Source organism: Cibotium barometz, chromosome 43 (assembly GCF_041138505.1).
Source record: "Cibotium barometz isolate CiBa-2024 chromosome 43, ASM4113850v1, whole genome shotgun sequence".
In the NCBI taxonomy this organism is placed as follows: domain Eukaryota; kingdom Viridiplantae; phylum Streptophyta; class Polypodiopsida; order Cyatheales; family Cibotiaceae; genus Cibotium; species Cibotium barometz.
This window is the reverse complement of record NC_141088.1, coordinates 9,482,303-9,496,673: the sequence shown is the minus strand read 5'-3', so window position 1 is coordinate 9,496,673 and position 14,371 is coordinate 9,482,303. Positions and strand designations below refer to the sequence as shown.

Sequence of the window (14,371 nt, the reverse complement as noted above, 5' to 3'; positions counted from 1 at the left end):
TGCATACATCTCTCCACTGTGACTTGTAACCTCACCCACATAAAGCGTGCATGTGTCCTTGCGGACTATGGTGATCATGGCCTGTAGGTGCGTCCTGAATAGTACCGCCACTCCGCGAGACCCATGTACCCCATCGCATGTGCATGTCTCCTCTCGGTAGGCAGAGGCCCACCCATAGCAAGAAATGCGTGGTAGCCCTCTCTCCGGGCTCTTGTGGGTCTCTGTGAAGAAGATGATGTCCCTCTCTGTAAAAACTTCCCAAGTCCCCCAATGTCCGACCATAGTGTCCCATTGCAGTTCCAAAGTGCCAGCTCTAGGTGTGTGGTCCCACATACCCTGCTCCCCTATTTGGGATGCAACTCTGTGATGATGACTTGCTTGTCCATGTATAATGTCCACTTCCTTGCCTTGTGCACCTTGGGCATGTTCACCCATTTGTGCTCTACCTGGGTTTGGGTAAGATCATCCCCTAGGTATATCTTCTCCTTGGAGAGCTATCCATGTATCCATGAAGGCCCCTCGGCTAGCAAGGTCCGGGAATTTCAAGATGAGGGAGCGCTCCCGTGAGGTGTCCCATACCACACGCCATGTGTCCACATAAGGGGTCCCTTCTACTTTGAGTTTCTTGCATAGGGCTAGAGTGTCACCCTCACATGAGCATGGACCTTTCCCTCTTCTCCTCTTCCAAGGTATCATGTATGATGGGGTGGGTGGGGTGTGTTTTTCATCACCACTTCTGTTCATTCTTTCTCTAATTCCTGCTTATCCCACCACGGCCTACCCTTTCTCCATCTCTTTCTTTGTGGCCGCTAAACCTTCCTGTAGTTTGTTTTTCAGGCTTTCAACCTCCAAGGCAAGGGAGGGATTAATTTCCACTTCTTCCTTCATCCATGTTTTGCATACATGTAGCTCCTCCTTGAGGTCTTCAACTTGTGCTTTCCACTTTCCCACTTCGGTTGCATGGACTTCCTTGAGCTCTTTAGTTCCCCTATCATGTGTATCTTCTTGGCATATGAGGATGTCCCTGATAACTTTTAGTTCATCTTTGCCCATCTGCCTAGGGGATGATCGCTAGCTTCTCTGAGCTAGCGAATACGTGTTTCTCCATCTTGTCAATGATTGTATTCACTTAGGGCCTCCCATTTGCAGGATCTCTTCGTCTTGGTGCAAGTGAGAGAGAGAGAGAGAGAGAGAGAGAGAGAGAGAGAGAGATAGAGAGAGAAGAAGAAGAAAAAGAAGATATATTAACGTCTTGCAAAAGACCCAATGGGTTCATGAGAAAAGTACACAATGTGTCCATAAAATCTGATCATGAAAAAAAAAAGACAACATAACAAAAAAAAACCAACACTAATCCATAGGTAGTTTTAGATATGCATGGATCATCATCATCGTCCTCATCATGGAGGATCACCATCCTCGATCATTGTGGATACAAAGTGGGTGTGCCCTTGCTGACCACAATTGAAGCACAAACCCTCCTTAATGAACTAAAGAAGTCTGCACCGCTTTCTTCGATTTCTTCGAGCTGGGATCACCCATAGTCTGTGACTCACTTTGGTCTTTGCAGGAGTCTGTGAAGTCTTCCCATGCTTAATTTTTTGTTTACGTTGGGATCCTGCCTTATCTGTTACACCATGTTGGATATGGTGGTGCTTGAGCTGCAGGCTATTGAGGTTGATAAACAAACATGGCTGAAGCTAAAAGCATAGACAGTGAAATCTTAAAGAGAGAAAGTGTACACTCTAGAGAGAGAGACTTGCACGAGTCAATGTGTCACGACCCTGTATTTTTCTCTGGATAGTATGCAGGTGTGGACCCTGTATTTTTCTCTGGATAGTATGCAGGTGTGCACGGGGACATGGTGGACAGTGTGAATGGCATCGGTTTGGAAGTCAAAAAGGACTCAAGGTTTTATAAAGGTCCCTTTTTCACAACCCCATTTGGGGGGAGGGAGCGAGAGATTTTAAAAACCTTTAAAATTTTGATAATACCCTTTTATGAAAGAAAAGGTGGCCCATATGCTATTATTAGGGGCCACGTGTGAGCTCTTCTAAAAAGGGACTGGCAGGCTGCTGCAGGTGCCTTCTTTATGGGTGGAAAAGCAGATGGCTGCAGGCGCCTTCTTGATTGGTGAAAAAGCAGATGGTTGCATGCGCCTTTCTGGTTGGTGAAAAAGCATGGCTGGACTGCACTTACACGCCGGACTGCACTTACAGGCCGGCTGGCTGGACTGCAGAAAGCAGATGGCTCGATGCGCTTCTCTATTGGCTGAACAGCAGGAGACGAGCTGCAGCAGAGAAGTGTGTGTGTATTCTTCCTGGTCGGGCAGAGGTAGCCAGGAGGATGTACTTTCTCTTTCCATCCCTTGCTTGCTATGAAACGCCAGCAGCACTGGTGCTTTTTGGAGGGGGCGTGTGTTTGCAGAAGGCAGGGGGCTGGTTTCTCTGGACATACAGGCGGCCACGGCTGGTTCCTCATGAACATAGACATCATGTCGATGGCGTTCAACTGATGGAACTTTCAGCTTCTCTTTTCTTTGGTTCAGGACTGTTTTGGAAAGGGTTTATGGATTATTTCGTGGCAATGCATGTGGCTACGAACATGAGCAATTCCGAGGCTGTTTTGAGACTGTTTATGGGCTGTTTTGCTTGGCTGCAAGTACACAGTGTACATGGGTTATTGGCTGCAAGTACAAGGTAACCTGGTTATGTTTCTTGGCATGGGAGCGACGCAAGCTCTCATGGGTGCATACCCATGGAGCAGATTGCTTTCTTCCTGCTTGGAAGGGACAGAGGGACCTACAGTTTTGGGCATACCTATGTAACATAGTTGTGGGGCAGAAATACAGCAGTAAGAGCTCTCTATTTTGTTTGTGTGTTGTGTTGGCACGACATTTGAGTATGTGCCGAGAATGTTTTCAAGTGGAAACAGGACATGGGTTTCATGCTGGGCCAAACCAGATGTTTCATGGGAAAACTGGTCACCCGATGCTTGCTGAAACAGGTCTTTGTTTCATGTGGAAACATGTATTTGGGTTTCTTCAGGAGATAGGTCACATGCAGGCAGCGGTCCCAGGAGTGGACACATGTTTGGTATAGCCTTGCTACTGATTGGACAGGGGTTCGGGAATCCATGACAAAGATGGTTAGTACCCTTGGAAGGTAGAGAGGGAGTGTACAGGTGTGTCTATTGTATGGTATGCTTTGTTGTGATGCGAGTTCTCTTTTGGGAAACAGTTTGGGAGTCTTTCTTGTGATGCAGAAGCACTGGATGTGTCAGGGTGTGATGCTGTTCATAGGGTGAGAGGCTATGGATGGTTGTGGCAGCCCTGATCATGGGAGAAAGCTTATGTATGCAAGACTCCATGTGAAAGAGTCTTTTGATGTGAACAATGGTTGGACTTGTTTGTGGATGCCGAGTGGATATGAACCCATGATGCAGGGTCTTTGCAGGCTTCAGGAGTTCTACTGTGACGGCTGAGTTTCCACCCTTATTGTAATCAAAGCTCTCTTAAAATCAATTAAAGAAATACCGCAAGGGACGCCAGTGCGTTTTGGGGCCAATCGCATAGTAGCAGGGGAACCCCGTTTCCCCCCATTGGGAACGGTGGAACGTGTTCCCCCATGGCTTGAACGAAGGGAACGATGGAAACGGGATGAGGAACGTTGAGGTGGTGAAACGTACGTGGGACACCAGGGAACGACCGTGGAACGCTGGTGGAACGGGAGATGGAACGATGGGCTGCCGTTCCCCCACGTGGGAATGATGACGTGGATTTTTTTAAAAAAAAATTAGAAGCCCGACGCCCGTACGCCTTTCGCCCGTCGCTTTTTGGAAGTTCACGCCCGTACTGTAGTCGCTGTCGACCGACCTGCAGCTTGCCGACGTTAGTCACCTACAGCCTGCCCGTCACCTGTGGGCCGTGGCCGTGTAGGCTGTACTGCTGTCGCCTGCAGGCCCTGCCCGTACTGTTCTGTACCACGCACTACAGTCGCCCCAGCCTCCAGAGTCCAAGCCCCCAGCCCTTGCCGTGTACATACTACAGTGCTGAGTGTACACACTAGTGACTACATTCTACTACAGTCTACATACTACATAGTACAAGTCCACAACAGACTATAGTAGTACACTCAAGTTCTCAACACTGTGCCTGGTACCAACCTGCAAGCAGCAACAGTGCAATCTGCCTGGGCCCGAGTAATCAAGACTCAAGTTCAACAGTTTACATCTTTAGAAGGCAAGGCAACAAGCTTTTCTCTTTCTTCTCTCTCTCTTTCTTTGTTTGAACTTTTGGTGTTTTAAAAATTACCTATGTCACAATCTGGACTGCACAGTCTCTCCCCATTAAACAAAAGAAAAAAAAAGAACTCATTTCTCTGTAATGGTTAACTTTGAAAGTCTATTCAACTTTTTGCCCGAATTTGTAGAAATCATGGCTTACTCGGATTCAAAGCGATCGGCTTCGAATACTACTTGGTGGGACGAGGTTGAAAGGCTAGAAAGGTATTCATCTAAGGGAGGTGCAACACGATGGAAATGCAAGCAATGTAACAAAGAAAAGTCAGGAGGAGCAAACCGTGTGAGAGCACATCTATGCCATGTAAACAATGAAAAAGCACAAGTGAACAAATGCCCAGGGACAACACCTGAAATGCGTAGAGAGCTTTTGGCAAAGTACCCAAGTGAAGAGGAGAAAGCATGTGCACGAAAGAAACCGGCAATTGATGCATCTTACTTCAGTAGACATGGGAAAGATGTACACTTGGGAGATGGACAACAGTATGGAGAACTTGGGAGCTTTGCATTTTCCCAAGATTCGCAATCTATGGGTGCAAGTTCCGGCAAGCAACAAACCTTGGGAGCAGCTTGGGATCCCCGCAAGAAAGAGAGGGTAGATGCAGCTGTTGCAAGGTTCTTTTATCATGATCATGTAGCATTCAATGTTGCTAGGTCTCCATATTTCATTGAAATGGTCCAGGAGATTGCACGGTATGGCCCAACATACAAGCCTCCTTCGTATGAGACACTACGCACCACCTTGTTGCAAAAGGAGAAAGCTGCAATTGAATGTGCTTTAGAGTCTGTGCATGAAAGTTGGGCAAAGAATGGTGTGTCACTTATTGCAGATGGTTGGAGTGACACTCGAAAAAGGTCCATTCATGGCATGGTTGCTTATTCTCGAGGAAGAATGCAATTCATTTCCTCACATGATGCTTCTGGGACTAGAAAAACTCCAGATCAGCTTGTGGAAGAGTGGACCGAAGGTATTGAGAAAAGTGGACCAGAGAATGTTATTCAGTTCTTAGCTGATGGTGAGGCAACAAATAGAGAAGCTGGTCTTAAGCTTGAAGACAGGTATCCGCATATCACATTTAGTCCATGCTTTGCTCATTGTTTAAGCAACTTATTGAAGGATGTTGGTAGCTTGCCATGGGTTGATCCACACATTCAAAAAGGCAAGGAGATAATAAGCTTCATTCAAAACCATCAGTTTATTTTGAATGAATTCCGCAAGAGATCGCCCAAAAAGGATCTCTTGAAGTACTCAGAGACACGCTTTGGTTAAAACTTTCTCATGATGAAGAGGTTATCCAAAGTGCAATTGCCTTTGAAGCAGTTGGTTGTATGCAATGAGTGGATGGGATGGGCTCTTTCTCGGTCAAGAGCCGGCATAGAGGTTGCAAGAACCATACAAGACTTCACATTTTGGGATGAAGTCAACACTATCAATGCTATGATGAAGTCGATCATGCGCTTGATGCGGATTGCAGATGGACGGGAGCCATGCATTGGCAAGGTTTATGAGAGGGCTAACCAAATGATCGAGAAAATAGGAGAAATGGGCTTGTCTGATGAGAAATATGCAGAGGTTCGAGAATTATGTGAAGCACGATGGAATGGTTATCATTCTCCTATGCATGCTGCTGTGTATGTCTTGGATCCCGAGTTCCAAGGATGTGGACAAGAGGCCAACGATGAGGTGATGGATGGTTGGGAGACAGTGCTTTCTAGGCAGGTTCCTGATGCAGATAAACGAAGGTTGGTGAAAGACCAACTTGGATTTTATCGCAGCAAGTTGAGAAGGTTTGGATCGGCTGATGCACAGAGAGAGAGGTTTAAGATAGGGGCTGCTTTATGGTGGGAGGATTATGGGGCTCGTACACCACAGCTTCAATCATTGGCAGTAAGGATCTTGTCTCAAGGTGCAAGCTCCTCTCCGATTGAGCAACTATGAGTGTGTTCGGCCATGTTGCATCCAAGAAGAGGAACAAATTTGGGACAAAACAAGTCAATGACTTGATTTTTGTAAGTGCTAATTTGCGCTTGCTTGGTGATATGGCTTCTCCCAAACCAGAGAAGTTTATATTGCTTGATGAGAAGTCCTCGGATGATGAGGAGACACATGGACTTGCAGATCCTGGTCAAGATGGGATTGAAGATTTGGATGCTGTAGATGTTGGTCTTGATGATATGGCTTTCTTGGATGACATAGATGATAGTCTCCTTGACGGCATCACTGGCGATAGCCATGCATGATATCTCCTTACTATTTGCATGTCACCTTGAGGCTTGGACTTTGGACTTGGATTGTTTCTTTTATCTAGGCTGTGCCATGTGGGCCACATTTTGTGCTTTTTGTCACTTATGTCATGTATGATGTGGGCTAATTTTTTGACTTGTGAGATCTATTCAGTGTTAGTATCTAGCCATGCAAATTGTGGTGCACTAGACTTTAGTGTGTCTCTGATTTGGTTATATAAATGAGCATTGTATGTTAAGATTTATCGTCATTTCTAGGAATTATCTAGGTCGTTCCCTGTTTCCGTTCCCCCTCGTTCCTGTTCCCCCTTTTTCCCGTTCTCGTTCCCCCGGTGGTGCTTTCGTTCCGTTCCCGTTCCCGTTCCGTTGCTACTATGGCCAATCGGTGTCCGTGTACTGTTTGTAGGAGTTCTCTAGCTCCCTCTGTTTGTTTTCCTTTACTGTGTCTGAAGGCTGGAGGTTAGTTTACACAATGATAGAATAGTTGCTTGTTTATTTCAATGGAAGTGCAAGACCTTTATAGGGCCAAAGGTTCTTCCCTTGACATCATTGCTTATGTCACATCACACACAAATATCTAGATATTATTGTGACCCCTCTAAGAGGTGGTTCACGTACACATACAAACACACAAGTAACCCCTCTAAGAGCACATGCACGTGTCAGACCTTGATTCCCAACACACACACACTCCAAGAAAGAAGAATGTGGTGGCAGATACATTGTCCAAAAAGCCATATGTGGTTGTACTGTCAGTTGCCTCACATGGAGACTTACCTCCCATGTGTGAATTGTACCATACAGATGCTGATTTTAGACATATATGGACTAATTTAGAGGCTGGATATGTACATGCCTCTTATGTTATTAGAGAGAAGTATCTCATGAAGGATAATTGCTATGTGTTGTGTCAAACATGAGGCCAAAGCTTATGGATGAGTGCCATGCTCATCCGTATGCAAGACATAGAGGTATCATGCGTACTACGTGCATGATTGAGCGCTATTTCTTTGGGCCAAGTATGCGCAAAGATATTGAGGCATATGTATGCGCATGTATCTCCTTGCAGCCATGGAAAGTAATGCAATGGACTTTGTCAAGGATTTGCCTCCTGCTAAGCAAGGCAATGATGCTATTTGAACCATCGTTGACAGGTTTAGCAAGCAAGCACACTTCTTACTAGTTAGAAAGACCATTAAGCTTGAGCATATGGTCAAGATATTTGTGGCACAAGTGTTCAAACACCATGGTATGCCAGAGATCCCACGACTACGAGCCTCTTTTGGAGAACCCTGTTTGACGATATGGGCACTAACTTTTCAATGGCTTTTCACCCCCAAACAGATGGGCAAAGTGAGGCTGCAAATTCAGCTGTGTCGGATCTCCTCAAATGCTATGTTGCAAATCGGAAAACAGCTTCGGAGAAGTATCTACCCCTGGTAGAGTTTGCATACAACAACACAACAACACACTACATGCCTCCACAAGAAAGGCCCCGTTTGAGATTGTATATGGCAAAGTGATATCGCCACCCATCCTACGCACTAAGGATGAGATCTTTCCAGCTGATGAGTATGTCGCAGATCTTGATGTTGCCTTTGCACAAGTGGAGATAGCCATTGCTTGTTCACAAGATAAAGCAAGACTCCATAAGAGGCCACAAAAGGAGGGAGCCCTAACCTCTCTACCAGGTATTACGGACCCTTGAAGGTGATCAAGTAGATCAATGAGTTGCTTTCCGGCTTGCATTGCCTGATCATAGGAGGATTCACAATGCCTTTCATGTGCATCTATTGCGGAAGTATGTGGGGCCAGAGCCATAAGAGCCTGTCATAGATGAGCCGCCAGAGGTTGATGAGCTAGAGGAAGTTCTTCAACTCAAGCACATTGTGTTTCACAAGGAGAGAAAGCTACCTAGTACTAAGCTTTCCAAGAGATATCTTGTGAAGTTCAAAAACTACTAACCTATTGACGCGAAATAGGTTGATGAAGACTACTTCAAAGATTACCCACAGCTTCTTCAGGTGTATTTGGAGGCTTTTCAGTTGAGGACAACGGTTTAGAAGCCGGGGGGGGGGGGGGGGAGGGGGAGGGGAATGTCACCATTTGGCCGCCCAAGTGGCTCTCCCCTATTTTGTCCCAAAGTATGGGAGGCCATGAAGCTTCGTGACGCTCGTACTGAGGCCACGACTCGTGTCACCTACAGGAGGCTAGGCCCCGTGTCACTCGTAGTGTGGCCATGAAGCTTCATGTCGCCTGTACTGAGGCCAGGACTCATGTCACCTACGGGAGGCTAGGCCTTGTGTCACCTATAGTGTGGCCAAGACGTGGAACCCACTGTCAGGTTTAGGCTTCCCGTTGAGCGAGTTCCATGCTTGAAAAGACCTCCTTTCTAAAGGTTCCACTAACGAGAGATGTATCCATTGCATAATGCATGTGTACACATCCCTACTTGCTTGAAACTGATTTTGTGTGATTTGTTTTGGTGTGACTGCATGCTATGACACGTCCAAATCACAGGCGGGGGACACAAACCCGTGAACCCTGAGAGTGCCCTACATTTTGACATGGTTTGTCCCATGTGATTAGGTGGTAAGTATTCGTTTAAACCCTTGTTTCTTATTTTAAAGGTTTTGTAACCTTTGCTGTTCACATTCATTAAAGTCAGGCACCAGCCATTGGCCCCCCATGCTAGATATCCGGGGGTTAGCACCATAGGTTGTATGATGATGATGATCCCATTTTGTATCATATGGCTCGGATTTGACATTCCTAGCTCATAACTCTAGTCTTTTTCTTTTGTACCATGATGAGATTACATGGACACTATTGTATCACTTTTGATCTCATAGACCCGTTCGGTCTTTTGAAGACGTTTAATACAACTTTCTTTCTTTCTCTCTCTTCATTGTATACGTGCATGTACAAAAGCTGTAGCTGCCAGCAGCACATGGATATACACACCAAAAGAAAGAAGACAAGTAAAGAGCCTCCCTTCTATGAGAGAGGGAAATTCACTGCAAATGAGAGAGCTACACCCCCCAGCACAAGGTAAACACACAAAAATAACACTGAAGGACAATTGATAGATATCTACTATAAACCAAACCAACATCCGATAAGAAAAGGAGTAAGAAGAAAAGAAATGCATTAAACTTTGAAACTCACCCCATGAAGACTCCCAAAGCCAAGCCCTGCTCCAATTGTGGGCCTACTAGGATCAACTAAGGAATTGTAATGATTGCTACGGTGGTAACTAAGCCGAATAGGTGGCAAGTCCGTCTCATAGTTGCCTTGAAAGATATTTTTAGGCTCTGCCATACAATTTACAAGACAAGCAGAGGTATGGTCAGAACCTCTGTACACGAAGGGAACAAGCGTAAGGTTGCTCGGTAAAAAGTTCAATGATATCGTGATGCTTTGAGATTGGGTTACCTCATTACCTATGCCATAACAAAAAATATGAATCGGTCGATTATACATCTCTGCCATTGCTTGAATCTCCAAGTTGTTACCAAAGACCTGAAATCATTACATTCACAATGCAAAGAAGCTTGCCTGAGAGGAATTGCACAGGCACAACATAATAGAGCAGCTCAATAAGGACTCTTTTCTATTTAAGGGCAGGAGGAGGAGGAGGGAGAAGCACAGGAAGGAAGGAGGGGAAGGAGGGGGGGGAGGGGGGGGAGGGGGGGGCCTGTGTGGGTTGGGTTGGATGATGTGTAATAGGCCCTTCACTTCTCTACCTCCTTACTACATACCACAATCCCCCTCTAGCCATGTGGAGGAACAAAAAAACAAACTCAATCCTGGCAGAGAACACCAACCTTATCCCGACGCTTCCTTTTACAATACGCTGAGAAACTCTCTGTGACGAATTGTGAAAAATGATCTCTTCCCTTCTCCTGCCAAGAAAAAAAACACATGTACACAACATCAATGCTTAATGTTTCACAGTACTGTAGCCATAAAATATTCAAAAGGCTGGGAAAACAAAAAAAGGTTTACCACACTCTAGAGCTAAAAAAACTAAAACAATGCAACAAAGTAAAGCAATCCCAAGAACCGCACTCATTCATTGAAAGTGATTTATGTTGATGGTGCCTCTCATGGTGTTATGGTAAGAAATGAGTTTCCCTTGGGTATGATTTTCAAATGGCTGGTCGTTGTAACGGGAGGCGGACCCGTGTATTGGAATCCCATAAATGTGAACAAGATTTTGAGCACTTAACACTTGAGCATTACAACCACAAAGCTGAAAATGACAGTACACCACATAAAGGGGCCGATGATAGGCTGACCCCCCCCCCCCCTTTAGGTTATATTACCAAAAGAGTCTGCAAAGTACAAGATTACGGGTGCCTAGGGATTCACCACCAGCCTGCACCTGATTCTTCCACATACATTATGAATGAATACATTTCAAACAAGAGAATCTGTAGGTACATCCGCCCTACACACAGGTACATCCGCCCTGCACAAGCCTCTTCACACGTACATCCGCCCTGCACAAGAGTATCACAATCCTCACAGGTACAAGCCTCTTCACACGTACATCCGCCCTGCACAAGAGTATCACAATCCTCACAGGTACTCCGCCCTGGACAAGATGTAAATGGATCTTTAGGCCCTGTTTCCACACGAGAAACTCATCCAGAAACCTGTGTTCTCCGCGAGCAAGTGTCCCCAATGCTTGCCCTAAGCACCTGCTATACCAGGAATCCTTGAGACACATCCATGCTCACATATTCCATTGCTGTCCGGCCTGTTCTGTGCAATAACCAGTCCAAAACAGCAACTTTCTGTCGCGAGAAATCCACCTGTAAAGGGTCCTACAGCCCTGTGGAGGTCCCTAGAGCTGTCCTGTACTGTCCAAGTTGACTTTGGACACCTGTAACCAGCCCAAAACTCGCAATAACCAGAAATTGCAGGTCTGAAATTTACCAACCAGCCCTTTAGAAGAGTGTGGGGATCGTTGTCCAAGCTTGTGTGAGTCCGGGAAGCAAGCAACCAGCCCTGTAGCAACTCCCAAAGCTCCAACCAGCTCTCCAATATGTTGAATAATGAGTAAAACAGCCCACAGGGGCCTCTTGAGGGAGGCGCCTTTTTCAGGTGCCACCTCATGGGCCTGGAAGGTACACATACTGGCTGACATGTGTCCCCATAAGGTGTCCAGGTAGGTGTCCAGCCCATAGTGCTCCATTTGTCCTGTCTGTATAAGTTTAGGTCCAACCAAATGGGAAATGGCCATAAGCTGTCTGGACTTCATTAATTTTGGTCCAACCAAATGCGAACGCATTATAAGTTGTCCGGCCACTTATTAATGAGTGTGGACCTGCAAACCAATAAACCTTAGTAGTAAATGAAGTAAGCTGTAAATTGAGTGTGGACGCACTTACCACCTGCAAAACCCATAAGCCCACAATTTTAGGCCCAAACAGGAGTGCACACACGTGTCCACAAGGTGCCCGGGCGTCCCCGGTCCCTCGGACTTCACAAGCCAAAATAACAAGAATTGTCCAGGCAGCAAGACAATGTCACACAAAGTAAAATAAAGTTATGGCATGCATCATTTATGCATTGTGCACATGTAAACTTGGAGAACCACCTATCATCATTCTTGTACTTGAAAATATTCCGCCTGCCATCATAACACACCATGTGTGCATGGCCGGAATCCACACGGGCACCGCCCGAAAGTCCACAAATGTCCTGCCATGTCCTTGGACTCATATGCATCCACTCATATGATCCATACACATGCCCAGGTATAATACATACATGCATCCGCATGTTTCTAGGCCTGACACGCATCCGCATGTCCCTAGAATATAGGGGTTTGTGACATCCCCCCGGCTTCTAATCAGTTGACCGCAACTAAAAAGCCTCCAGCAGATAGGCCTTCAAAAGATCTGGGTAATCCTCGAAGTAGGCCTCATCCATCCATTTCGCAACGAAAGCTGAATAATTCTTGAACTTCACAAGGTACCTACGAACAAGTTTGCCTCCCGCAAGCTTTCGTTCCTTGTGAAAAACAATCTGTTCAGGTTGAAGAATCTCTTCCAGCTCATCCACCTCGGGTGGGTCTTCCAAAACCGGCTCAAACGGTGTCGGTCCCACATAAGGCCTCAATAGGCTCACATGAAAAGCATTATGCATGTTCCAATGATGTGGGAGTACAAGCCGAAATGCAACATCATTGATCTTCTCCAAGATCTGAAAAGGTCCATAGTACCTGTTGGAAAGTTTAGGGTACTTTCCCTCTTTCCCTGGCCTCTGCCGTGTCTTTTCAAATTTCAGCAAGACCCAATCACCTTGTTTGAATTGTAGATCTCTTCTATGCTTATCAGCTGCCTTTTTATTCTTGGTTTGAGACCTCTCTATGGCTGTCCGTACCTGTGCAAATGCAGTATCCAAGTCTCTGACATACTCATCTGCTGCAAAAATCTCATCCTTTGTACGAAGGATGGGTGGTAGTACCACCTTGCCATAGATAATCTCAAAGGGCGCCTTGCCCGTAGAAGTATGTACCGTATTGTTGTAGGCAAACTCCACAAGTGGTAAATACTTCTCCCAATCTGATTTGCGGTCGGATACATAAGATTTCAACAAGTCGAGGACGGCTGAATTTGCTATTTCACTTTGCCCATCTGTCTGTGGATGGTAAGCTGATGAGAAGTTCAGCTTTGTACCCATATTGTCAAACAATGCGCGCCAAAATAAGCTTGTGGTTCTAGTATCTCTATCCCCAACAATAGATTTAGGCATGCCATGGTGTTTGAATATCTCTGCCAAAAACATCCTAGCCATATGATTTGGCTTTATTGTCTTGCGCACGGGAATGAAATGTGCCTGCTTGCTAAACCTATCAATGATGGTCCAAATAGCATCATTTCCCTGTGGCGTCCTTGGCAAATCCATAATGAAATCCATAGCAATGCTTTCCCATGGTTCATTTGGTATAGGCAAAGGCTGAAGCAATCCAGGTGCTTTATGTCGGTCAAACTTGACCTTTTGACATACCATACATTCACGTACATATGCTTCAATATCCTTGCAAATATCTGGCCAAAAGAAATACCTCTCCAAAGCTTGTGCTGTGGCCAAAATGCCTCTATGACCTGCATATGGAGGAGCATGGCACTCATCCATAACCTTATGGCGAAGGTTCTTTACCACACACATACGATTTTGCATCATGAGATATCCATCTCTTATGACATAAGATGGGACAGCAATACCCTCTTGCAAATCAGCCCATACATGTGCAAAATCCTCATCCAGATGATAAGTATTACGCATATCCGATAAGTCCTCATGGTATGCAACTGTAATAGCATGAACCTGTGGTCGTCTAGATAAGGCATCTGCCACCACATTCTTTTTCCCTGGAGTGTGTAAAATCTGAAAATGAAACATTGAGAGGAAATTTGCCCATCTCATATGCTTCTCTGAGAGCTTACTTTGAGTCAAAAAGTATCTCAAACTTTGATGATCAGTTTTGACCATAAAATCAGCCCCTAAAAGATAGTGTTTCCAAATAGTAAGGGCATGAATTACAGCCAACAACTCCTTCTCATAAACCTGTAAGTGAAGCTCTGCATGTTGCAAGCGTCTGCTCTCATAGGCAATGGCATGTCCTTCTTGGTTCAAAACAGCCCCTATGCAGTCCCCACATGCATCACATTCCACCACAAAAGGTTTGTGCAAATCCGGAATAATGAGTACCGGTCCCGAGATGATTGCATTCTTCAACTTTTGAAAGGCATCTCTCTCTTCTTGTGTCCATTTAAAGATTGCTTTCTTCTTCGTTAACTCATGTAACGGA

General features: G+C 45.5%; 1 protein-coding gene across 2 annotated transcripts in view; it reads right to left on the bottom strand.

Moving 5' to 3' along the window:
- Positions 1-14,371, bottom strand: part of LOC147613495 (OVARIAN TUMOR DOMAIN-containing deubiquitinating enzyme 6-like) — a 111,513-nt gene that overhangs the window by 28,448 nt on the left and 68,694 nt on the right. For both annotated transcript variants that reach the window (XM_086781423.1, XM_086781422.1), the window contains exons 4-6: positions 10,371-10,448; positions 9,987-10,065; positions 9,712-9,857 (exon numbers count right to left, since the gene is read on the bottom strand). In XM_086781423.1, the coding sequence (XP_086637549.1) occupies positions 9,712-9,857; positions 9,987-10,065; positions 10,371-10,448 (303 nt within the window). The remainder of the gene's footprint in view (positions 1-9,711; positions 9,858-9,986; positions 10,066-10,370; positions 10,449-14,371) is intronic.